General features: G+C 36.1%; 1 protein-coding gene and 1 long non-coding RNA gene across 6 annotated transcripts in view; one reads left to right on the forward strand and one right to left on the reverse strand.

Moving 5' to 3' along the window:
- Positions 1–45: 45 nt before the first annotated feature.
- Positions 46–24,961, reverse strand: part of LOC126926662 (PRL-1 phosphatase) — an 85,978-nt gene continuing 61,062 nt past the window's right edge. For 2 of the 5 annotated variants that reach the window (XM_050743084.1, XM_050743085.1), the window contains exons 2-6: positions 4,178–4,503; positions 3,616–4,101; positions 3,407–3,538; positions 3,159–3,325; positions 46–3,077 (exon numbers count right to left, since the gene is read on the reverse strand). In XM_050743084.1, the coding sequence (XP_050599041.1) occupies positions 2,966–3,077; positions 3,159–3,325; positions 3,407–3,538; positions 3,616–3,732 (528 nt within the window). In that variant the 5' untranslated portion in view covers positions 3,733–4,101; positions 4,178–4,503 and the 3' untranslated portion in view covers positions 46–2,965. Of the gene's footprint in view, positions 3,078–3,158; positions 3,326–3,406; positions 3,539–3,615; positions 4,102–4,177; positions 4,504–4,872; positions 5,029–5,989; positions 6,243–24,961 lie in introns of those variants that run through there. The other 3 variants (XM_050743089.1, XM_050743087.1, XM_050743088.1) reach the window with 3 other exon arrangements.
- On the forward strand, positions 6,416–6,900 carry LOC126926785 (uncharacterized). The gene is made up of 2 exons (XR_007714864.1): positions 6,416–6,625; positions 6,691–6,900. It is a non-coding gene; the product is annotated as an uncharacterized LOC126926785 (long non-coding RNA).

A 24,961-nucleotide genomic window follows, 5' to 3' on the forward strand; every position in this document is an offset into this window, starting at 1 on the left:
TTATTTTGCAACGCATCAGACATATAAATGATACATCACAAAATGTTTCTTCACAAAACGACTTCCATTCTTTTTTATTTCATTACTGATGTTTTACAATATAACAAAATTTTTCATTTAATTTAATTAATGTCTTTAATACAGCATTAGGTAGGAAATTACATTAATAAATCAAATATACAATAATCATAATTTTTGTTTAAATTGCGCTAACTCGTTAAATTTATTTTTTGCATAATCGATTCGAAAGGAGTGACTGTTCTTACTTCATTACGTCGGTTCAAAATAGAGGATTTCTTTGCTACCTAAGTTGTTCCTGTTCTGTATTATTTATATGAATTGAAACACTATTATTTTTTTATATTTTTGTTAACGTAAAATAGAGTCATCATATGAAACGAATGTTCATGATCGCCGTTTATAAAATAGCAGCGATTAAACGAAACATTTCGTGCATTTTATGGGTCATTTTTCATTTTCTGAATAATAAAATAAAATTTGACACAGCGTTTCGATTCAATTCTTCGAGAACAAAATCTTTCTTTCCTTCTTCTATTAATACTCTGTGAATACGCGATATAACAAATATTCAGATCAAAATATATTCCTAAATACAATTTTAAATAAGATCTGTGAATACCAATTGACTATTCGATTTAACTGTGGATTATAATTCTGACCAACCCTGAAAAAGATCTTTAAATATCATTTTCATAGATACCACGTTCTGCGATAAGTCCAATCGTTTGATATCCTTTCTAATTTTCTCCTTTTTTTTCGCAAAAAATGTATCACAGATAAAATATCTTCATTCATAAACGTAACTACTTCAGACAGTGAAGTATAACCGCTTGAAGAAGTGAATCGATTTGCAAAATTAAATTTCACATGACAAAAATTTGATGGTAACTTCTACGATGAATTGCTAGTAGGTATACCTAATTAAAATATCAATATCTTACTTAAAAGAAAAAAAGAAGTTCATTGTAAAGAAAAGAAAAATTAAGAACATTTCACCGATCGTCATCAATTGTTAACAATAAACCTAAGGAAATAGAGAAAAGAAAAATTGAATAATTAGAAAATTATTCATTTTCGGATCTAAGACTCGATAATTTTCTTTTTTTTACGAATGTCCCTCGTCCCATCCTCTGGTAAAAAATATTGCAGTTTTTTTAACATTACAAAAAAGTAGCTGTACCAGGTTCAAATTTCATTTCGAGTCTGCGATTACGGTGAATGTACAGTGGTTATACAATGGTACTTAAAAGTTATGCACAAAAAGGACGAATATATCTTATCAATGGCATATCGTGCAATTAAATTCATTATTTAGTTAACAGTTCCGTACAAAAATTTCATCTGGTTTTCTTACACGCTAATTACCAAAAACTGGGACAGGAAAAAATACAAACATAGACTACGATAGTTCGTCAGCATATCGCGCAACCTTCGCTATAAGCACGAGAAACGATTATGAACGCAATTCATGTATCATAATTATATACAGAAACGTACATTCACGTTAAATCTGCAGACACATGAAATGATCTAAATATTACATTCATTAGTTTAGGAGCGAATTTTTTTTCTATCTTCTGAACACAGTTTAGTGTGGCGTACAGCATCACCGACAATTTTACCAAAATTGCGATTACGATTACAATATATGCTCCACACAAAATGCGTATGCAGCCTTTTAAAATTTATCGAATAAAAGTGGGTGTTTTTTTAAAAATTTTGGTGAAATTGCCGTTAAGCTACGATAAAAGTGATATATAACTCTGGAGTGATTTTTTTTCTTCACTTTGTTTCGTAATATTCGTTATTTCAAGTTAACGCAGATTTCAAGTTCAGTAAGAGTTAAGAACACTCATCAATTCGGCATGCCATTGGAAATGCAACGCAATGTTCCTTTTGTTTGTTATATTTTCAAAATTAATGCTTGATCGTTTAAAAAATTTGCTAATTTTTGTGCAAATCGTTTTTTCATACAAAGCTCGAAAATTTATTCATGTGTGATAAATATATGGAAATGCGTATTGCAATTTTTATATTGATTGTTACTAATGTATACCAAATTTGATAATATAAGATAGAAAACAATATTTAAAGAATATTTACATCACAGCGTTCACTCATGTTTCTTCTTGCTTGTGTTATATGCAAAACATCTGCAGAAAATATGTACTTAATTACAATCTTAAAGTAAATATGTTGAATTGCTTAAAACATTTATTTATTCCTTTCATTTAATTATTATGGAAAACGTAAGTTATTTTCTTATTGCACTAACTCTTTAAATAACTAAATTTGACGACGGTTGGGTACAGTTGCAGTACCAAAGGAACCACATTTTACTACAAATCATACTAATCCAAAGGTGTCTATCCCAACCATCCTTAAAGTATCTTGTATAAATAACATATTAACTAATGTTCACAAATTAATTAGTAACATTGTGTATTTTATTCCATTGGATCAAGTAAATGCAGCCTTCTAAAATACTTGTATACAATAATCCGAAAGTGACATACCAAGTATTATCATAAAACACATAAGTTGATTACATTTTTTGTTTATTCATTATACAAACGATCAGATCCATTCGAATTTTATTATTATTCATACCATGTTCAGAAGGCTTTTTCTTTTCTGTAATATTTTATATTAATTTAGTATCTATTAATTTAGTATCAAAAATAAATACAAAAATTTCGTAAAAGAAGAGTGCAAATAATGATACACAATTTATTTTACTCTTGAATCGCTTCATTTATGCTGGAGAATCAGACGGTGCAAAATATACTATTAAAATTGTTTCATAAGTACAGTTGCATTTCCATTGATAGGCCTTTCAGAACTGAGTTGATACAGTATGTCTCTTGTTATCAGGCGCGAAAACCTATACAATTAGGTATACCAATCAGTATGAATTAGTAACTTTTCAAAGAAATCGTTTCATCTATTGGATGCAGCAGGAGTTCTTTTGTCCATTCTTGAGCTTCAGCCGAGATTTGGGACGATACTTTTCAAGATAGGCCAGCTGCTTTGAGTTGATAGCGCCTCGTCTTTTACTGCAAAAGTAAACAACATTTGTATCTACTTCATATATAAAGAAATTGCATAAAGATAAATCAAAATGAATATATACTTACTCCCTAATTAACGCAACTGCATCTTCATACTTAAGTCCCAGTTCAATAAGGGCAAGTGCAACTAAGACTGGTGCCCTACCAAGTCCTGCGACACAATGTACTGCTACACATGCATCAGGAGACTCGCGAAATCGATTTTTTAGAAGCTCAAACCATTCATCAATGACCTACGATCAAAATTATGTCATTAAAATCAAATAAATTATATTGTGTGGTTACTTTCAGAATACTATTAAAATAATGTTTACTTCATTTGGTGGAAATGTGCCATCATCAAATACCAAGTCTATAACATTGATCCCTTCTGTTTTAAGTTCCTCAACTTTGTACGTTGGTTCACAGACCCTCACTACTTCTTTAACATTGTGCTTTTTCAGTTCCTGTTAGAAAAACAATGTTTATTATATCATATTACGGTTTATTAATATTTGTGTGTGAACAAAAGTGAAAAACGTACTTGAATAAAAGTATGAATGGTCTGATCATTGGGCCGATCAGTAATAAGGAACTTCATGTTTTTGTATTCGATCTCGGCGGGTTCTGGTCTGATATCCTTCACCCTCATGTTGCTCATTTCCTTCTTGGACAACAAGTGGTGTAAAACTCCTACTTCTTTTATGCTTCTAAATTTTATGTTTTTAATAATTTTGTACGACACTGTTTCTCTTTATTTTTGCAATGTGCCACACTATATGAAGCAACAAAGGCTGAATTTGACAACTTAGCCCATAGATGTCAGTCTTATAAAGTTGTTTTTCATTTAACTAATTGAATACTTTGTTATTTTTTTACAGAGGACAGAACAATGGGTTCACATGTAGACCTCAAGGAGGGTTGTTAAGGTGCAAATTTCGCTGAAAAGGTGAGGGCTACGTTACATTAGGCGTTGTTGATATGCGATCGATTCCCACTTGGGATCCTTGACTACGATTCGGAAGATTATCTGAAAAGAGATCACTGTGACAACCCTTGCATGATCCACCTTATATATAACAAAAGTCACTGACTTTGATGCTTACCTATTTGGCACTGGCTGCGCCTGGATCAGGTGCGCTCAGTAACTACAATGCTTGCATTTAATATTGTAAATTAACAATTGATTCTATTTAATTCTTCTATGTTTTGCGTGATGACTAGCTGATGATTTTCTGACTTCAAGGCAATGATCCCAATATTAAAAAATTTTTCTTTGCCTGATTAAGATGTTCTTTCCTTGTTTCTTTTTTAATAGTACCTAGCAGATTCTAGGGTATTTGGACGTGTCTCTCTATTTGTGTTGAGCCTGGCAGTATTCTGCGCTATCCAGCTGAAACTCCATGTATGTGAGGATGCACTCACCAGGAAACTGTAACATAAACACGATTTTCATAATTATATTATATATTAACAATTATAAAGAAATATATTTTTGATTTTTCTACTTGAATTTTTCTTGAAGAACTATTGCTTTTATACAATATTTGGTCCGTGTAAAATGAATGAAGGTTAGGTCCAGAAGACAAAACGTGACGTACGCATTTTTCAAAAAATAATAAACGCAAAATGATATATTTATAAAAGTAATGGAGATTCTACGTCAGGTCATTGTAAGATATTTTCGATTTGTTTCTAACAAGGAAGCGATTACAAGTTGTGAATGTTCGACACGTGCCAAATCTTGCGCCAATTTTCATAAGTATCCGCACACGTAATAAATATTCTTTAAAATCCTCACCCAAAAAAACCGAAACAATTGTCGTAATACTTTGTCACGATAATTCATTACGAATATGCAGCAGACCAAATTCTATCACTGAAAAAAAGTTTGCTCGACTACACAAATTCCAGGGGATCTGCGTTGCCATAATGACATTAGTCGACATCTCGAAGCTCGAATAAAATCGATTAGAGGTAAAGCTTGTATGCAAAACCAGGATACGATGTATATATGCATATTGTGACTATGACGCATCTTAGAAAATTCTATTCATCTATGTTTTGTTAATTAATCAATATTCCAATTCAAAAATGCCAAACTAGTAGCAAGAGAATACTCGCGAAAAATACAAAGTTTAATTTTTATTCCGTATTTTTCTCAAATTTGTATTATAAAAGTAGTAAGGAAAGTTATCTTTCGTGTTTCGTAAAAATTTCGATTACGAAACGAAATTACGTTTATACGATTTCTTCAATTAGTTGATAATTATTTGCAAATGGTAACATGGAAAAATATTGCATACAATTAAAAAATTGAAAGAAAGGTGAATATAAAAATTATTACGAAATATATGGATTATATGGTATGAATTGTGATTAGGTCATTTAGTTACAATTTAATTATAAGCAACGGAAACGGATATGTTCACAAGGAAACAGTAAACTTAATGTCGCGTTAAAATCTTTTAAATTTATCGGTGGCGCTAGTTGCGCGTGATCTTGTTGAATGTGTTGAATTCAAAAGATTTCGAGTAGCGCCGAAGAAAGAAGACTTTTCTCCTTATCTTTGGCACGAAAGTTTTGCGTAGATGCCAAGCGAAACAGACAGTTTAATTTCGAAGAAGTACTTCCGTCATTTTGTGCATCTGGTTTCGAGGATTTGTACTGTTCGCAAATAGAAATGTCTAGGTCAACATTCCGAGGACGCGTTCATTAATCGAATTCACGCTGTTCGAATTTAATTTGAAGTATTTTACGTTAATGGTTTTTAATCAAAATTCTTAACTCAAATATGAACGCATGCAGAAAGAGATATGTTCTACCATATTTGCTTCTTACGAATTACTTTTACTAATAATCGAAGACGTGAAATTTTTTTCTCTAAAAAGCAACATTAAAAAGTTTGTCTTTCAAACCTTCTTGCTGTAATTACTTTTCATCAAGCGAAGGTAAGTACGGAGGTATGTACCGAAGTATTGAAACACAATAATATATTTTAATACGATCGACACTTCTGTATCACAACTTAAGGCGATATTTATAATTTATAATTTACACTTTGAACGTTTTTTTCCCACGAGAGCAAGGTTATTTACTCGAATGAGTTACGTATCGACGCCAATCGTCGGTATCGCGCAATGAAAATACGTTCGACTGACAGTCGCCTCTTTACGGACGTTTGTGAATTTGAAACGCACATCGAACAAATATAGGCGCCGATACTTCGGGGTATACGACGAATAGCGCGGCGCGTCGTTCCGTCAGGATGTCGAGACGATTTACGAAATCGTCTTTTTACGTAACGAAAGCTTCCGAAGCAGAAGACGCCGGCAACATCTCAAACTACGATGACGGATAGGAAAAAGTGAGAGCGCTCGGATCGACGTACCGGAATAACCAGAATAATTGGCAGCCGGTACACGAACAGCCACCAACGCGACTCCACGCTTCGCAATGCGCTCGCTTCAAGGTCGAATCCATCTTGCCAACCCTATACGTCTATTATTCAATTTACGCCGGCCCTTTCGACGTTCCCAATTGATAATGAAAAGGTAACCATTCTTACGTCAACTTTGATTGAATGAATGAATGAAATTTGTAACAATTTCACCTCTAGATGAATTGATTTAAGACAATATACGTGATAGAAATCAGGGAGCCTTAACGGATAATGTAATGTTAGAATTTTTTAAATATTCAGGTAAGGATAATGACGCCGAAATGAAATAAATGAAAAGAAATAATACTACAATAAATAATCTTTTAATTAATAATGGAAATAGTGGTAAGATGAAATAAATGAAACGGAAAGATCTATCGTAGGGTCTCTTTAGACTTCTTGCGACTATAATACATATTTATGCGATATTACAATTATCTCTCTAGAGTAATTTTAACCATTTTTTATGTACATATCTTAGAAAACATAATTATTCAAATTTTCTGCTAAATATCTTTGATTTTCATTGCCTAATTCATAAATATTTATGAATTCTTGAATCAATATGCGGTTTCATTAATTGCATGAATAAGTTTCCATTATATTAATCGGATTATGTTAATATTGCATTAATCGAATTGTAACTAATTGGATTTTAATTTATTTATATAAATTAATCTGCCTCGTCTATTAATCCAGGACTTACATACACAAATCTCCGGAGAACATGAACAGAATATGATCAATCACGAAATATTTAAGAAATATTAGAATGTTTCAGTCTCGTAAGAAACGAAAAAGGTAAATCAATTTCTCGATTTGAAAAGATTTATCGGTGGCCATTCGAGTTTTAATAATATTCTAAAGATTTTTGTACGCTTTATATCATTATTATATAATGTCAGTAATTAATGTTGAAATATTTTCCTTCCATTTACTATGTTATTTTTACAAAAGTAAATATAAAAGGTGAATTTAAAAAGGTAAAACGTGTCGATGAATGAGATATGTATAGAGGTCGCCACGTATACGTGGTTTTACCGTTAGCACCTTCGGTGGAGCGTCGCGTCGGTGGAAAAAAAAGATTCACTGAAATCAACCTAGAAACCTACTTCAGCGCGGAACACGTTAGCCCTAGTGAAAACGAACACGCCGTGCGGGCACCGTTCATCTTTTTGCACTCGTATATCGCAATCCGAGACAAGTGAAACTCGCCATCGTTGTGCATTCCCCTCCCCCCATTTCGATGTATGCACTTACTTTAATCCCGGAACTATAATAAATCTTGCATCGAGAAATCGTTTGCGATTCGCGAGTCTTCTTTCTTTTGACATTTTCACTGCTTAACCTTTTAATGGTCAAGCCTTTAACCCTCCATAGATAAGCGTTAAGAACAGAATTAACATCGAATATCTTGTTTTATTAATTCAATACAGATTATTATAATCATATATAATCCAGTGATGCTATTTTAGGTTAAGGTGCAAATACTTGACGCGTAAGAACGTACGGCCGACCTAACCTCACTCTTGTACTGCTTAAGAGCAGTTTAGGTTAATGACCTAGAAATGAGATTAAATTGGATAAAAAGCAACTTCTTGGCCTCTTGCAGATACAGAAACTCGAACAATCTGTTTTCCAGAGGAAAACCGTTCCGCGACACAAAGAGCGGAAAATATTTATTTGCAAAACGTCCCTCTCGTTTTCATTGGCTATATAATATTTTACCCGATAAAATTCTGGAAGTATCTAGACACAAGGCAAGACGGGACATATTATCGCGGGAAAGCAATATGTAAGTTCAATGAGGCGTGCAGAATGGATACAGGTGTTCCCTGTTTGAGAAAGATAAGTCACACGGACACGACCGAATTATTATACACGAGCGTATAAATTACGTTGGAACTGAAATGAAGAAACTACGCTGAGAAATGCAATCCTGTTGCGTTATTTTAGACACTGTCGGTCCAATTGTATTTTTCTAAGGTTAAAGAATATCTCGAGTCTGATCGATTCGCGCGATTTCTCAATGTTTCGGTTTTACGTTGACTGTTTTCTTAGGACGTCACTTGACTCGAACTGTTCAATTAATCAATTCCATAAAATCTTTTGTTGTCACAGCTGCATAAGATTTAATAAATTTAATAATTCAATTAGATGTAATTCTTCGGCGATAAGTAAAAGATGCGTTCATAGAACATACTGAATATTGGATGTTTAAAAAGTTGAAATAGATTTATCAGGCAAAGCTGAAGCATTCTTTCGCTTTCCTGTAAGAAAACAAACACGAACAAATGTTTCTATTACGGATCCTCTCTTTTTGAGATGTATACTTCCCCATCGCTTCTTTGTAACTCTAACTTTGACAAGTTAGCCCCGCCACGATATTCTACGGGCTTAGAATGCGGAATAGTAAAAGAATTAAGAGAATGAAAAATTCGTCTTTTTAAAATTGACAGAGCCGAATCGTTAAAAGTTCAATGGAAATCAAGCGAACATATTCAATGTTCACGTTTCTATTTTCCACTAAGTAGAGTAATTCAATCGGCCACGAATATACTAGCTACTATGTTGCGGGCTTACTTTGCGATTACATAGAATAGCCCACCCTTCCTGGAAGCGGAATTCTTTTTCCGCTTATCAACGCGGTCGTGATCCGATAGAAATCGATGAGCGATAAGAACTTCCGTTTTGGAGCGAAATCGCCAGCAAAGTGGACTTTGCGTAGATACACTGAGATTGTAATTCGTCGTGGAAGCTCTCTTTTTAAACGATTTCTTCTGCATACGCTCCTGGAAATACTTCAACGTTTACGTCTATGTTGTATGTGTTGTATGTATGAGATATTCTAGAATTTCTTTAATACGTTAACGAGACACCGCTGTCACGATTATATTGGTAAAATTTCGTAGAAATGTGAAAACGTATACAGAAATTACAAGATATCTGTTGTAAACGTATATTCAGTGAAAACGTGGAATATCTATCTGAAATGCATATGTAAGAAGTGTCGCCGAGATGGAGTGCCAGAGACTCCGCAGGTGCAATCTTCCTTACTCTCTTCCATTCCGTTTGTAACTGAATAGCTTTGTATTTCTTCTACCTTTCGACGTCAGATACTACGATACACGCATTCACGCAAATACACCAAAATGTGTACTAAAAATAATCCCGTGTATACTCGCTATAAACAAACGAAGCTCTTCTTCAAAAAGTTTCGTCATTACCAAGTGATAGCAATTGTCCGTAAAATAGGAACCGCAAGGCGATCCGAATTCTTAGAACGATTAATCACTCCGACCAATTTGCTGTTTCGTCGTTGGTTGGCGTCTAAGTCTCGAACGTCAGCCAACAATGTCCTAAGGTAAAAGAGAACTTTCATTTCGACGCGAAATCGAATTTATCTCACACTCGGAACGTTCGTATATTTCAGCCACGGCTGGAACTCGTGCAATTTTCCTACCATAAAGTTGCACGCATCTCTTTATTGGTAATTGATAAGAAACGCGTTAAAGCAACGGTTACGTCATGCAAGCGAATGGAAACTATTGGACAAGAATAAAATTGTTATTGCAACTCGATCTTATCGCATCAGGCATCGGGGAAAGAGAACATTCTCACGAACAAAATGAATATTTCCAATTCGATCCGTACACGCACGTTATATCGTCATTTGCCACTTGGAAAATTTGAACATTTATCTCGCGTCAAGATCCTACGGGCATAAAGAGGAAACCACGCGAAACAAACGTATTTCAGGCTACGGTGTCGGATTGTAATCAGTTCGTTTCTTTCCACCGATGTTTCATTCGTAATTGCGTTAGCGGTCGATGCAATTTCCAACTTCGAACACTGTTTGCCCTCGTGCATCTCGTTTCTGAGCCTTCGTAGTCCCCTAAGCGCCGTAAAAAAAGAGAAGTATAACAAAATGTAAAGGTATTATCGTAAGGACGCTTAAGAGATTCTCGAAGAATTTTAAAAACTAATTAAAATACGTACACATGTCACAGGTGAAAAACTCTACGATTCTTTGTTACGGATATAAATATTTCGTTCTTTTCTATATATTATGTGTATTGTTCTTTTTCGAATGTTAATTTTTACGAATACGCGCGTGTTTCTGAATGTATCTTCAACAATACATCATGAACGATTTAGGAGCCGACATACTTGGAATGCACAAGCGGGCAAGACAAAGGACTGGCGTAATAAATTTCCATCAAGCGCATAGTCGTTTGCGAAATTGCGGGACAGGGGAAAATTTCTGCGAATCGCCGCGCCGAATTCTTTTTTATCAACCACGAGCCATTGTTGGTTGATCGATCGCGAACAAACATATAACGTCGATCCATCATCGTATTTTCTCGGCGATAATACGAAACGGCCAACTGAAAACACGTGACAAAATGTGAAGAACGGGTTCGTAGAAACTTTTTTGCCAAAGAGCCATTGCAGTTTTGTGGAATTTTCAATTCGGGTCGGTTATCTTTGCTCGCTTCGATAGACTCATCAATTTCGTTCGATGATATGCACATATCGATTCTTGAGTCAATGATGATCATTTCGAACCTTTTTAATTTGTATTTAAATCGGTTTACAGTGGCGGCCAGAGGACAATTCATGTAATTTTACGAAACGGGCTCATAACAAACTTAACAAGAGCAACAAATAAATGCGAAACATCGTTAATATAAAAATTATTAAAATCCATAGCGCGTTAATTTTAAACGTTCTTTTATCCGCTATAGCTCAATTTAGGTTTTATATCTCTTTTATATTATTTATCTTCTCCATTCGTAATTTACGGTTCAACGTAATTCGACGCAAACGTTGCTTCTCATAAAACACCGAGCTTACGAATCTCCCATCCTCAAAACCTAAAATCCACAACCTTAAAACCTATATCTATTGGCATTTAATGTTCCATATATTTTTGCATATTACGCGCGCCCTATTCGTTTTTGCATCTTCGAATTTTCGATTAAAAAATCCACCATCCACAGTGGTGGACAGTGTTAATCCGTAAATTGAAAGAGCTCCGTAGAAATGGAGATTCTACACGAAAACTTTTCCTCGTGGCGCGTCTGGGAAACAGGCGATTTCGTACTTGGTTGAGGCATGTTTGTTCGTGCCTCTTAATTAAACTCATCGGTTAAGCGCAAGACAAATGCGTAAATTCGAGCCGAATTCAATGATGGTACGGCAAATAGAATTTTATTTACCGTTTGCCGTGCTTAAGCTGTCAGTACGCGTTGCACTTTATCTGGCTGTCAGCGTTTTCACTGTACCACGATATTTTAAGCCCAAGCAGCCAACTATAAATATAGGTGTACTCGACCGGCCGCCTGTTTACCATTTAAGTTTCGCTTCAAACGTCAACATTCCACCTCGTTTTCGTCCCGTCCTGCAATTCACCATTAACGAATTCGTTAACTCGTAAAGAAGCTTCGATGTTTTGGCTCTTCTCTCGCGCTACGAAGCACGGTCGGGCCATTTTTACTCAACCACATATACATAGCGAATCGAAGATATTAAAAGAATATTACGTTCCGTAAAATTCCTCCAACATATTACGAATCGATCGTATTCGTTCATCGAGTTTGTTGGAAAATCGTACGATAACCGGCATGAAAGATAATTAACGCAGTTTCCGTTTAAGCTCATCGCGCTACTAGTCTCGAGGCAGCGTGAACAAGCCATCTTCCTCAGGAAAAAAAAGTGGCCATGTCGCAGTCGATTCCGAAATTGGCAGTAGAACTATTTGGCAGAGAGCACGAACAGCGAGCGCACATATAAAGAAAAATATCTCCGTTGTTATGTCACACGATAATTCGCGCAGTTGACATCGTACGTGCATCGTGGACGAATGGCAAGGACATTGTCCACGTGATGGAACGGTAATCGACGAAATGGCACAATTAATTACAGCTTTAGCTTACACTACGTTTAACCCCTTACGTGGTCACAGTCCGTAACTGTCATGGACAAATCGACGATGTTTGCGCGTCATGTCAATTCCTGACTGTTACGAATTCTAGCGCAGACCGATTTGTCGCATGACGAATATAAGTAAACTGAATGTAGTTGTTGGCCTTCTATCGCCGTAGAATTATTTTGCATATTAGATCTCAGAGTCGAGAAGAATTTATGAAAATGATCCGCGAGGTCTTCTAAAAAAAAAGTTTTATCCGAGTATTTTCAGATTATTTTAGTATAACGAGTTGAGAAAATAGATATAGAAAATCTGATTTCGTTGCGTTATATGTCTCGTTTTAGCATATAAATTACATTAAAAATGTAAAAGAGAAAAATAAAGTGTAAAAATATTTGAAAATGTGATGTTGTTCTGCCGCGCAACACATCTGCACGCCATCCCGCGCGGTTTGTCAGCCAACGGTCTACGCGCCGTCTTTCGAATCCTCCATAGGCCTAAGGACCCACCATAAAATTGAAATCCAAACTGCATTGTTCGCACACATGGTTTAAGTCAATCTGCTGCCCGAAAAGACTTTCTAATTCTAGAAGTGTTTTCGGCCGGTTTTTTAGAAGGGTCCTTGGGTTTATTACGTGCTCTTAAGAATTACGGAGAAAACGGGTAGTAGCCTAACTAAAAAAGCGGAGATTTACCTAACGGAAAATCTGAGTCTCCCCATAAACAATGTCGCCTAGGACCCAAGTTGGTAGGAGGCTTCTACCTCCTCTCTTCCTTCCTAACATTGGTCATAACCAATCGGCATCGCGGATCATTGCCCTCACTTTCCTAACTAAAAATGTAAGCAATGAATCCGCGTTCTTCGTTCAAAGGGCACACTCATACCGAGCTTTCCTCCGTATTCACATTAGAATAAAACTTCAGAGTTCCAACGTCTCTCACGGTGACTAGAGTTCCTGCATTCCCTATAACTCTCACCGTTCCTATATCTCTCAGAGTTTCCTACAACTCTCAAAGTTTCTTTTTTTTTTTTTAATTTATTTATTGAAATTCACAATTTGTCCAATTTGGACATTTGGTGGAATTTTTTAACAGTTAAATTAGCACGTTGGTGGCTACCCCCAGCGGGGTACCATCCTCGTGTTTGCTAGATTATGTCCTTTATAAGGTCTGCTGGGTGCTTCCTTTTTAGTCTTCTGTCCATGTTTATGGTTTTGTACGTTTCCGCAGCTAGCCGGTTTAGGTGTGTTGCTATTCTTGATTTGTATTTTTCCGAGTATCTGCGAATTTCTTCCTTGACCGTTGGGATTCCCAGGTCCCTCCGTATGTCTTCGTTTCTGACGTACCAAGGTTCGTTTACTACTGTTCTAAGGATTTTAGCCTGTATTACCTCTATTTTGTTTATATGGCTCATTGCTGCCGCCCCCCACTCTCCGTCCTGCACTCTCAAGTGTCTACACAGCCTAGAGTCTCCTATGGCTCTCACAGTATCCTGAAGTCCGACAGCTCCTACAGCTCTCACGGGCCTAAAGCTCCTATAGCTCTAACTCTCTCATCTAAGAATAATCCTTCTCTTCGTTATCTGTATCTTAACCAACGGCGTTACTACTTTGTGTGATTGTATAAAGTGTTGGAAGTATATATTTTTTATAACTCTGTGAATCACAGTGTTATACCACAACAACTACCCCTATTATCCTAACCGAAATACGGGGATCGAACTATTCGTGGTGTCGATTATTCTAATCGTAGCGGGAATTTACGACTGCCGTTGACGCGTATTCTAACGACCGCGTCTCCCCGCGATAGCTCGAAAATACAGATGTAAAACGTTTATCGTGTTATTGGGCACATAAGGCCAATTAACGTTTCAGTTAGAAATCAATGACACGAATAAATGGAAAGTTCGTGTAACATAATATGTTCGTAAGAAATTAGCTATAAGAAACCAACGTTATTAGTATTATTATAAATGAAATTTGCGATAGAATTCGTACGGGCAATTTTATGCGATAATTTCACGACACTCTCTTTTAATGGATAGCGGCGAACCGAAAGGGAAGATATTTCTTTTGAAAATGTGAAATAAAATTTCTCTTTCGAACAGGCTTTTGTTTCCGGCGAAATTAATTTACAGAACAATGAACGTTTACTCTGTACCGTTAAGATTGCACCACAAACATCATTATTATTCATAGTAATTTCACAATCAACGTAATAATTGTAGTTTTCCCATTAACTATTTATTTATAACAAGACTGGATATTCGTGGAAATATAAACGTTTGTGAATACTATTAAATAAACCAAACAGGGAGAAATTAATTTCGCCTATTTTGCGTGTTAGATCGAAATAGCATTACAATTTTAATTACAATAACAATCCTGATATAATCGTATTTATAATTGTATATTTATATTTATTATATTCGTAACAAATATATGGTCTCTACTTAGGTACTTTTACGGCAAAAGCTAAATAAATTTTTAATACGTTGCATTGTTGAAATTTCTTTAGAATATTTTGAAGTTGCGAATACTATGAATTCACTCGTTACGCAAAATTTCCTCATAATCTGAATGCTATTTAGCAATTGAAAATACTCGAGGAAACTGGCGAATAAAGAACCAAATAAATGATGAGATAATTTCAAAGCAACTTGCTTTCGTTCTTTGTTTTACTGTTTGAGTTTTATGCTTTTAGGATATACGTATCGCGTGTCACACTAAGACTATTCTGTGGTGAATCCACCTGTTGATGCATTTAAACGATGAGAAGATTGATTGTAAAATTAGAATAAAATGCTTCGCATAATAATAGATATTAATATGGCAATAGCGTTAACGTTTTAAGCTCAGTTATTCAGAATAGCATGACAATATTCATAAAACAATATTACGACAACCGATTGTTCGTGATATCGACGTATCGTCCACGATATTACAGCAAAGACCAACAAAATTACCAGATTACATATTTAATATACTCGAAAGCGGTCAAGTTATCTAAGAAGGAAACGTTTAATGCAAAAATTGCATGTATTAAAAAATTTAAAAATACAAAAGTTCCATAGAATATTTCAAGTAACTGAAATACCTAGTCGCTGTAACATTTAGCAGACTAAATAAATTTCTACGATGCAGTCAGAAAATACCGACAGAAAAGAAAAGAAGAAGAAGAGAAACGGGAATTCACGATTACTTGTAAAATCGTTGTAGAAAGAAACAGAGGAGAAAACGCCGATGCACGATCATCGATTCGAATTTGCTGTTGCTACGAGATACGAAACCCGGGGCGACTTTCCACAATTTTGCGCCGATTCTCGTTCGAGAAAGTCACCGTTGCAGAACGGCTCTCGATCGTACGCTAAACAAGGAAATTCATTGTTAATTATCGCGACGTGGCAGCCGGTGCGCGAGTCTCTACTGTACGCGAGAGCGTGTAACAATAAACGCGAGACAAGAGAAATCGCGGGTCAAGAGTCATCGCGCGTATCATCTATCGCCGGCGAGTTTATCAGGCAATAAGAAAGAAAACAGCGATCGTCTATTATGGAAAGGAAATTTTCTGCCGGTTCAATGGGAGAGCGAATTATTTGAAACGCGGATGCGATACTGTGCTTCGATAGCTCTATTAGCGCGGAGAACATGTTGCTGTTGCGAACGAGATCTCACGACTAGAACGCAGCTCTTTATACATTTGCGAGAGATTTGAGAGTGTAAAGAGGAAAAAGAGAAAAAAAAGGAAACAAGAAGCGTATAACGTAAATAAATGAACTTTGCAGAAGTACGTAAAACATGGCAAGTATGGTGCTCGTTATAATAAAATAGGTAAAGTCATATTCTCCGCCCTAGGCTTCATTTTCTTTAATTATATCCATTCGTAGAAGCATGAATTTGCACAAGTTTCTGCAGTTTACTTATGAGAAAAGTAAATGCTACTCCATTATCACGTTTCGATGTTATTATTCTCTGCTCTGTACGATATAAGTTGCAAAATATTCGTCAAATATGTACCCATTAAGATTCCTAATATTAGCGACGTAAGAATCGTAACAAAGAGGTTAGAATATCGTGGAAACGCGTATTTCTCTCGAATCGTGTTCGTGACCATGAGAAAGCGTTACGTTAGACTTGCAAAAAATCGTAAATGCACGGCACGCTGACAAAATATTGGCTTGGAGGTTTCGGTTTCACCTTTGCGATCGTACAGATAAGCTCGATGAGAGAACGACGATCGTAAAAATGTCGAAGCGGAGACACCAGCGCGACAACAGAGTTAGATTAACTCTCCAAGTGCTCGGTCTATCGGCGCCTTTCCCCACTTCTCTCTTTCTTTTTTTTTTCAAGATATGCATTGTACTCTATAGCGTTTTGCTGGTGCGAAAAATAAACGAGTTCGCCGCGTATATCAAGATAGTGTGCGAGATCCAAGATTAGAATCGAGTAGAAGGTTAATCACAGCGAGAAAAGCGAAATTAAGTCTTCCAGTTTTCGATATTCGCTTCAGAAGAAAGATAACCGAGGATAATTTTAAAAGAACGTTAGTTACTATCGATTAAGATAGAACTTGGCGGAAAAAATAAAGCAAAGATATTAGCGACATTAAGCAACGCGATAGAAATAGAATATAATCGGACGACAAGTATATCTAGTCATTACAGATTCTTGGAAGCACTTGCTAGTAAAGCTTGGAACAAATCTATCAGAGATGAGTCACTTCGCTGATAAAAGTACATAATCTCTATTCCAGAAATAATTATTTATTACGTACGAAATATGCGCGACTTTATCTGTTTGAACAGTTGATTCATTCACGTAAATGTAATTGAGTAGACGATACACCAACGAAATAAAAAATCGATCAAATCAATCGAATTCGAAGATCATTTCGGCGATAAACTTAGAAATTTGTATCTCACCGTCTGATCGAGTTTCATCAAATTGTAAAACCTTGAACTTTTATTACACTGCGTTACAACCGAATTTATTCGACAATTTAATTTGTTCTTAATACACTGTGAAATATATCGGCAAAATTATTCGAATGTGGAAGCAGAGTTATATCTCTAAATTAAATTTCGCACGTTTGAACCAGAGAACTCGTTACTATACAAGGAAACAATTGTGCTTCCTTCTCGTAATGTGATAACGATTTCCCAAAATTTCACAGATCAGGAGCAATTTATCACAAACGAATGGCATATTTTAGGTTTGCTAAAATCACCCGAGCAAATGTCCCAAAAATTATCGCAGCGTGTCTGGTTTCAATTCTCAAAAAATATCTCGAAATACGAGAACGCCGAAACTTGAACCCGGCACGAGGTCAGCGCTTAAAATTACATACACCGTGAGTAATCTCTCAACTTTGTACGGATCAAACTTGCCGCGCCTCTCGCGCTTTGCAAACTTGTTGCACGTACGAACTGCACTTTAAGCACCAAACGCGTTCACCGAATCGTTCTAACTTTGGCAAATCTGCAACTTTCCAAATATTTACTTTCGAAAATATAACCGATTTTCCAATCAAAGGCGTGCGTTTTGAAAAAACGAGACGATTTTTCGAATTATCCGCTTGATGCAATTTTTTTTTTTTTTTTTATCAGAAAGCTCGAAACAACAGCATTAGTCATAGAGCTTGCACGATAAACTTTGTTAAGACGCTGAGAGAAAAACAACAATTTCCTTTCCCAACACAGCAAGGGTTGCCGCCGCATTATGTTTGCGAAACTTCGATCAATCAATCGATTCACGTTCCAGGAACTTCCTAATCTATCGGAAATCGATTATTAGGTCTGATAAAGTTACAATATTCTCGAAAGATAGAACAGCGACGTGTTCCGGGGGAACGCGCATTTCAACGTGGTGCACATGATCCTGACATTTGGAACGCGCTATATTTATTCGGAAAGCACGTGTTTACCGATCTTCCCCCGTCTTCGTGCTTCGATACTTATAAATATACCAAGACCGTCGCGAGCTTTGTCGCCTTTGTAGCTGGCTACGATAGTCGAGATTTTTAGCGTGACAATATAAAAAGCACGATCTTCTCGCCCTCTCGTTTCATTCTCTCCGTTTTTTCTTTACCCTCGTTTCTCTCTCTCTCTCTCTCTCTCTCTCTCTCTCTCTCTCTCTCTCTCTCTCTCTCTCTATCTCTGGCGTGCGCGTAAATTCGCTTTTAAAGTATTCGCGGAAATTCATGAACGAAGAGCGTTGAACCGATGCACGAGAATTTGCATTGACCTTTATTGCCTCTTTTGAGCGTACCAGGGATGAAACATTTTTTCTCCTCTCGCTTCTTTCTGCACTCTGGCTTTTTCAGGAAATAACTCGGCGATACTATCGTAATAAATATTTCTATAATGTCAAACATTACCAGCTTTTAATATTACGCCATGTGTACTTTGTACGGTGTGTTTTTCACGGCAGAGGGATTTTCAAACGTTCATGGAACCTCAGTGTACAAGGTGAAATACGAAATACGTTTTCACAGTTTTCTCTAAACGGTTAACAATTATTGTAAAATCGATCGGATATCGATCCAGAATAATGTTATTCGATCAGCTTCTTTCCTTCTTTTTTACGATACGAATATACCGTTTCGTATTACTTCGTGTATTTTTGAAATATTTGATAATATTTGTCTATCGTCGAACGATGCAATTCGAATGAAATATTCTGTACCCGCTTATTATTCATCGATTAATTAAAAATATTCGGCAGGTAATCGTGAACATGCGGAATCTGTTTACGCGAATGATACGATCAGAAATACAACGTTGAAAAGCGAATAACAAATTGAAACAGTGAAATCGAAACTCTGTTCTGTCTTTTTCACTGAACTTCACCGAATAATCATTCAAATGGTTGTTGTTTTTCGGAAAGTCGATACAAATCGAACGGAACACCTCGCAAACCAAAGAAAAAGCTCGCACGAACGATTCCAGCGATAAGAATCTTCGTCTAAGCAACAGTTACGTAATTCTAGCACGTTTGATCGAAGTTGTTTGGCGGTTCTACAACTGGGAAATTATGTCATCGGACAACGCGACACACCGGAAGCGGACGAGAAACTACGCGAACCAGTTTGCGGTGGTAGATAATTCGAGGAATCTGAATTGATCGATCGAGTGGCAATATTTTCACGACGATTTATTAAGTTTCCAAGACCACGCGGTAACCGTGTGTCGTCGATTAAAATGACAAATTCTAAGAAAACGTGTAAAGATATATCGAAAGGAAAGGATTTCGCCAAACTTTCCATTTCTTCGGACTCGCGACGTTAATTTATGAGAGTAATCTCGTTTTCTATTTTATAATATATTTTTCATTTATTAGGTTGTCCAAAAAGTTTCCAAGTTTGTGCAAAATGTTATTTGTTTTATATTGTTTTGTCGAATTATACGATCCATTTTGTTCTATTGAGATAAACACCGAGACATCACGTTTCAGGTTTCACGTTTGTACGAAGGTACATTGTTGTAAAAAACACGTTTGCGAGAAAAAAGACATTTTTCGAACAACCTAATATATTTCATACGATGCTGTCGTCTAGAAATATTTATTAACGAACTGCTAAAAATTGTTAGTTGCAAACAAACTGTAGGGAAAATTGTTTTATCCGCGTTTACACGCAGAAGAATTTTACTGCTCAATGATATCGCGTTATTGTGAGAATAAGAAATATATTATTAGCTGTTACACATTATCACGATGGAAATCTCATTCTGTAAACAATCTAGTGTTAATAATCGTGGCAAACGATAATTCTTCTATTTTCCTTCTTTAGTATTGAAGTTCTATCGCTTAATTACCACGTTTAAATTACGTTTGTCTGACTTTATCGAGTCCTGAAACAAAGAAGATATATTTTGAGGGGGAATGCCATTCGCGATACGCGTGGATGCGATTTTCTTTGATGGTAGCCTCTTAGGTGAAACCGGCGAATAATCTTCGTTAAAATTCTATGTAATAAAATACGAGAAATCAAACGATTAACCCGGAGTAAATATAAAACAGCAGCGCCGATATAATTAGCCAAATTCGAGCGTGCTGCGTGAATTTTCAAACTCTGTTTCCTCGACAACGATAGGACAAATTCCACTCTAGATTTTCCATTTATCTTCTCACGCAGACTCGCCTCCTTTCCACTTGTATATCGCCGGTTCAGCGACACCCTGTATATTTCCAACGACATTTCTTCACCGTTAGGAATGGCAGCTATTTGTTGTATAACTGTTTCTTTCCAACTATTTTCAACTACTTTCTCCTTGGCACCTTTACTCGACCACTAGATCACTAGGTCTGATTAGGTCATCGGATTACTGCCGGTAGACTGCTAGAATCTAAGTTACGCGACTGTAGTCGCTTTTCTTAGTCTGTTAAATTTGTGCAATTTTCTTTTTATGGATCAGCTTCGTCTAATCTCTTCGAAAGACTCGAGTTAGAGATCTCAACATTTTCCAGCTATGTCTACTTTCTTTAGAAGAATCGAACTGCATGATACGAGTAACGCGAGATTTGATTGTAGCCATCGTCGGAATTATTCGCCTGCCACTTGATTAATTTGTTCAAGTCTGAACGTTTGATCGAACTTGAAGTACAAACGAACGAATTAACGCTCAATTAAATGGCTCGTTCGACGGTTGTATTTTTTACACAGCAATTGACAGATGCGACGCTTTACGTTGTAAATGTCCGACTGAAAATGCATCTAGGATACACGTTAATTTTTCTGTTCTCCCAGCCACTTGCCGAGTACCCGAGTACCCAGCAAGTCGCATAGTAACAGCTCTAATTTCTACGTAACCGAGTGTGTTCTCGGTCTGTTGCTTCAAGGTGGCCTCGTCGTTTCCGCCCCGAGATGCACTAAACGCGGCTCTGTACAAGGAGCCTTTAATGTAATTGGATTTTACATCGTATAATGCTTTTTCGATTCTTCCTTCCCTTTTATTTTCCCCCTCGAAACGGTGGATCTGGAAACGCAGAGAACTCGCAGGCAAATCGAAGAATTCGAGCGATATAATAAAATTCAAGGGTAAACGAACAAACGAACGAAAGGAATAATTTACAGTTTGCCAGATGGGATTAGTTTATGAGCTAAACGATTTAATAAAATTCTCGCGTCGCGGATCCAGCATCTAATCCGTGATGTATAATTCAAAGGAACATCTTTTTCAGTTTAATTAGGTCTTGCGAGAAATTCGAGTGACATTGGCGAGACGTTGCACGATTCTTTTATTATATTTATCTTTATGAAGCCTATGTGACAAGATAATTTCTCTATCCTTCTTACGTGCAGCCTGGCTGAGTCACACGATTGTGACAAGTCGCGAATTCCTTGTTTGGTCGAAATTCCGTGGAAAACACGGCAGAGGAAAGAATTTAATTGTGTAACGTGATTAGAGTGCTTCCTGTGACGTCATCCGTGCTCCACTGCAGTCTAAATAATGTAACTGTATGTTTCGCTTTGAAATGAAAATTCTTCTTTCCTGGCGAAATTGAAATCTGTGTCAAAATATTTCTAGCTTTTCGCCAGTCTATTCCTGCGCTCACACGTGCTTGTCAAGTACGTACATCAATTCCACGCTCTCCGATTTATTCATAGTTTCTCCGCTAATTACATTAAATCCAAATATTTTATGCTAATTTCATGGAAATCGCCATCCGCGATTACGTAATCTCGTCGAATTTAGATAATAGACTTCTGACAGAGACTGACAAGTGTACGACGTTCAACTATAAATAAATAAGAGTTGAATTTCGTTAAAAAAAAAATATACGCGTCTTATCTAATCTCTTCGCCAATCTGCGAATAGATTGAAATTCAAATAGAGTTGGAAAACCACGAACAATTTAATCTATTTCCTGGGGTACAATATATTACCAAGGAGTACACGAATATCTAGAAAAATAGTCGAAAAGTGCGAATTGAAATAAATAATATCAAGATATATGTATGTTATTCAGGCAGATTAAATATTCGAGACATTAACCCTGAATTGGTATCGTCGGGTCGTAAGGTCGGCCACAAGAGTTTGCGTAAACTTATTTAATTTTAGAGTATTCCATTTCAATTCATATTCCGCGATTAATATTATCGATACGCTTATCGCGCAAGATATAGAATACGAATCAAAATTATATACCTTAAAGCTAATCAGTTTACTATTGTAGTCACTCGTAACTCGACAACATCGGTCGTAAGTTAATTTTGAAGCGATCGTAACAACATCAAAGTAATAATACGATCTATACGATACCGTTATTATAAAACTTTCATTATCGTAATTTTTATTATTAATTACTATTATTATAATATGCTTCTAAAATACCGAGGTTTATTTATAAAACATTCGCTTGCCTGGCTGTTAGCGGGAAGAAGAGAAAGAAGAAGAGAAAGCAAAGATTAAAGGGAATCGATATTCTTTACAAGCTTACGTGATGTAAACGCATGTTTATATAGCAAAAAGGTGGTTACGAGCGCCTTATGACGCGAACCAGCATTAAAAAAAGAGTTGCAAACGCTATAAAACCATCGATACGAGAAGACGGAGTACGTTCCTCGCTTCGGATGTGTTCGCTCAAGTCGTATTTTCAATAATGGAGCGTCTAATCCCTTTCAAGTGCACGTTATCTATGAAATCCGATACATTTATCCACGGTTTCCAAGAATATATCCTTCGTCAGCGACTTACTTTCTCTAGTATGTGTGTCGAAAAGAAAAAAAAAAAAAATAATAAATAAATAAATAAATAAAAAAGAATCGAAAAACGAGGAGTTAGGTTCCAAACGTAAATTGTTTTTTAAACATAAATTTCTTCCTCGACTATAATGTTACTTGTAAACGACGAAAGAAATTTAGGCGATGTTTCCTCCTTTTCGAGTTTCTAAATTTGTCGAGTCTCAAGTTTTCAAGTTTCCAAGTTGTAAAAAACGAACAACTTGTCGTAGCGTTAAATTTGTTGGAATTTTCGTGTTCTCCGAAATTCTTCCCCAGGTCGCCGAATTCCCGATCTCTCGCAATTTAAATCTCAATGTATTTAATTCGAAAATGTTTTTGATAATATCTCTATATAACTGTATATATGATCGGAAAGCACGTAAGATTTAAACAGGAACACACACATGCAACAGACCGTCGTCGGGGAGTTGCGTAAGGCAATTTAATCGTGTAGAGTGTAGATAATACCTTATAGATGGCTTGCTTGTAACATACGCGAACAAATAAACACGTAATTCGATCGGTATAACAAGCCCGATAATAACAAGAAACGTTTACTTTTCGCGTTGATCGGATGGCCGCCGTCACGTCGGAACTTCGCAGCGAATATGTTAAAAGTCGAGCAAAACTTCTAACATTTACGAAGGCATTGACCCATTTCGAAAACATTTTATCCAAGATTCAACAGAACCTGATCTAAATTAACCTTCTGCTCAAATTCGAGAGATTCGTTTAATAAGGGGAAACACAGTCTCTATAAATTTGCATAAAACGTGATCTAAACTCTCACCAACTCGACCTTCAAGTTATTAATACCAACGAATAAAATCTGATAAAGGGTTACTTACATACAGCACGAATTGAGATTTTAGCTATTGAAGTTAATGACAATTTTGAAATTCAATATAGTAGACAGATAGATGATGCCGGTATATTAAAAAATTTAAATAATTACCAAGCAATTTTTATATTTTTTATTGTTCGCACAGAGATGCAAAAACCGCATAAACGATTCTCCATACTAAACTGCATGAAAATCTAGTAATTGTTTATTATAAACGAATAGTCTGCAATTTTTTTTCGAAACTTCCCGTTTATGAAATATCTGTATATTTTGCAATGCACTTTTTAGGTGCATCATACTTCGCTATCGATAAAAAGAATCGCGCAACAGCTTCGCAACTTGCAACGTTCTAACATCTTCAGAATTTCCGATCGCGTTAATATCCATAGAAATTCCCGTTAATATATTCCAATTATTTCGTATATATCGTGAGATTCTCAGTTTCTTTCAAACAAGTTTGGAAGTCCAATTCTACGTCCATATTTGTGAAACGATACGTATGGATTAGACGACGATGCTTAAGTAGCGAGCCTTTACGGGTCACGCGTAAGTTCAACGTGCCTAGAGAAAAACTTGTCGATAAAAATAGTAGAAATGCCGCGCCGGAACGATTGTGCCTCGATGCTGGACCAATTCGTGGTCCGATCGATCGATAAACGAGCCCCTCGAAAGCCAAATTGATTAATCCCACCATTTATAAAGTTATTAAATTCGCATTGTCCGGGTACAGAAATTAGCGCTCGATATTGCAAAAGGAAATGCTTATTTTCGTAAATTTATCATAAAGGAATAGCGTAAAAAATAAAATAAGATAGAAGCGAATATCCAACATCTATTTTAAGGAAACTGCATATATTTCAAAACAAAGATACTTTCTACCTTGAAACAATTTTACGCTGTTCCTGTGATTTCTTTAAACGTGAAAGTGACACAAGCAAAATGATCATTTT

The sequence above is a fragment of the Bombus affinis genome, chromosome 2, assembly GCF_024516045.1.
Source record: "Bombus affinis isolate iyBomAffi1 chromosome 2, iyBomAffi1.2, whole genome shotgun sequence".
NCBI lineage: Eukaryota > Metazoa > Arthropoda > Insecta > Hymenoptera > Apidae > Bombus > Bombus affinis.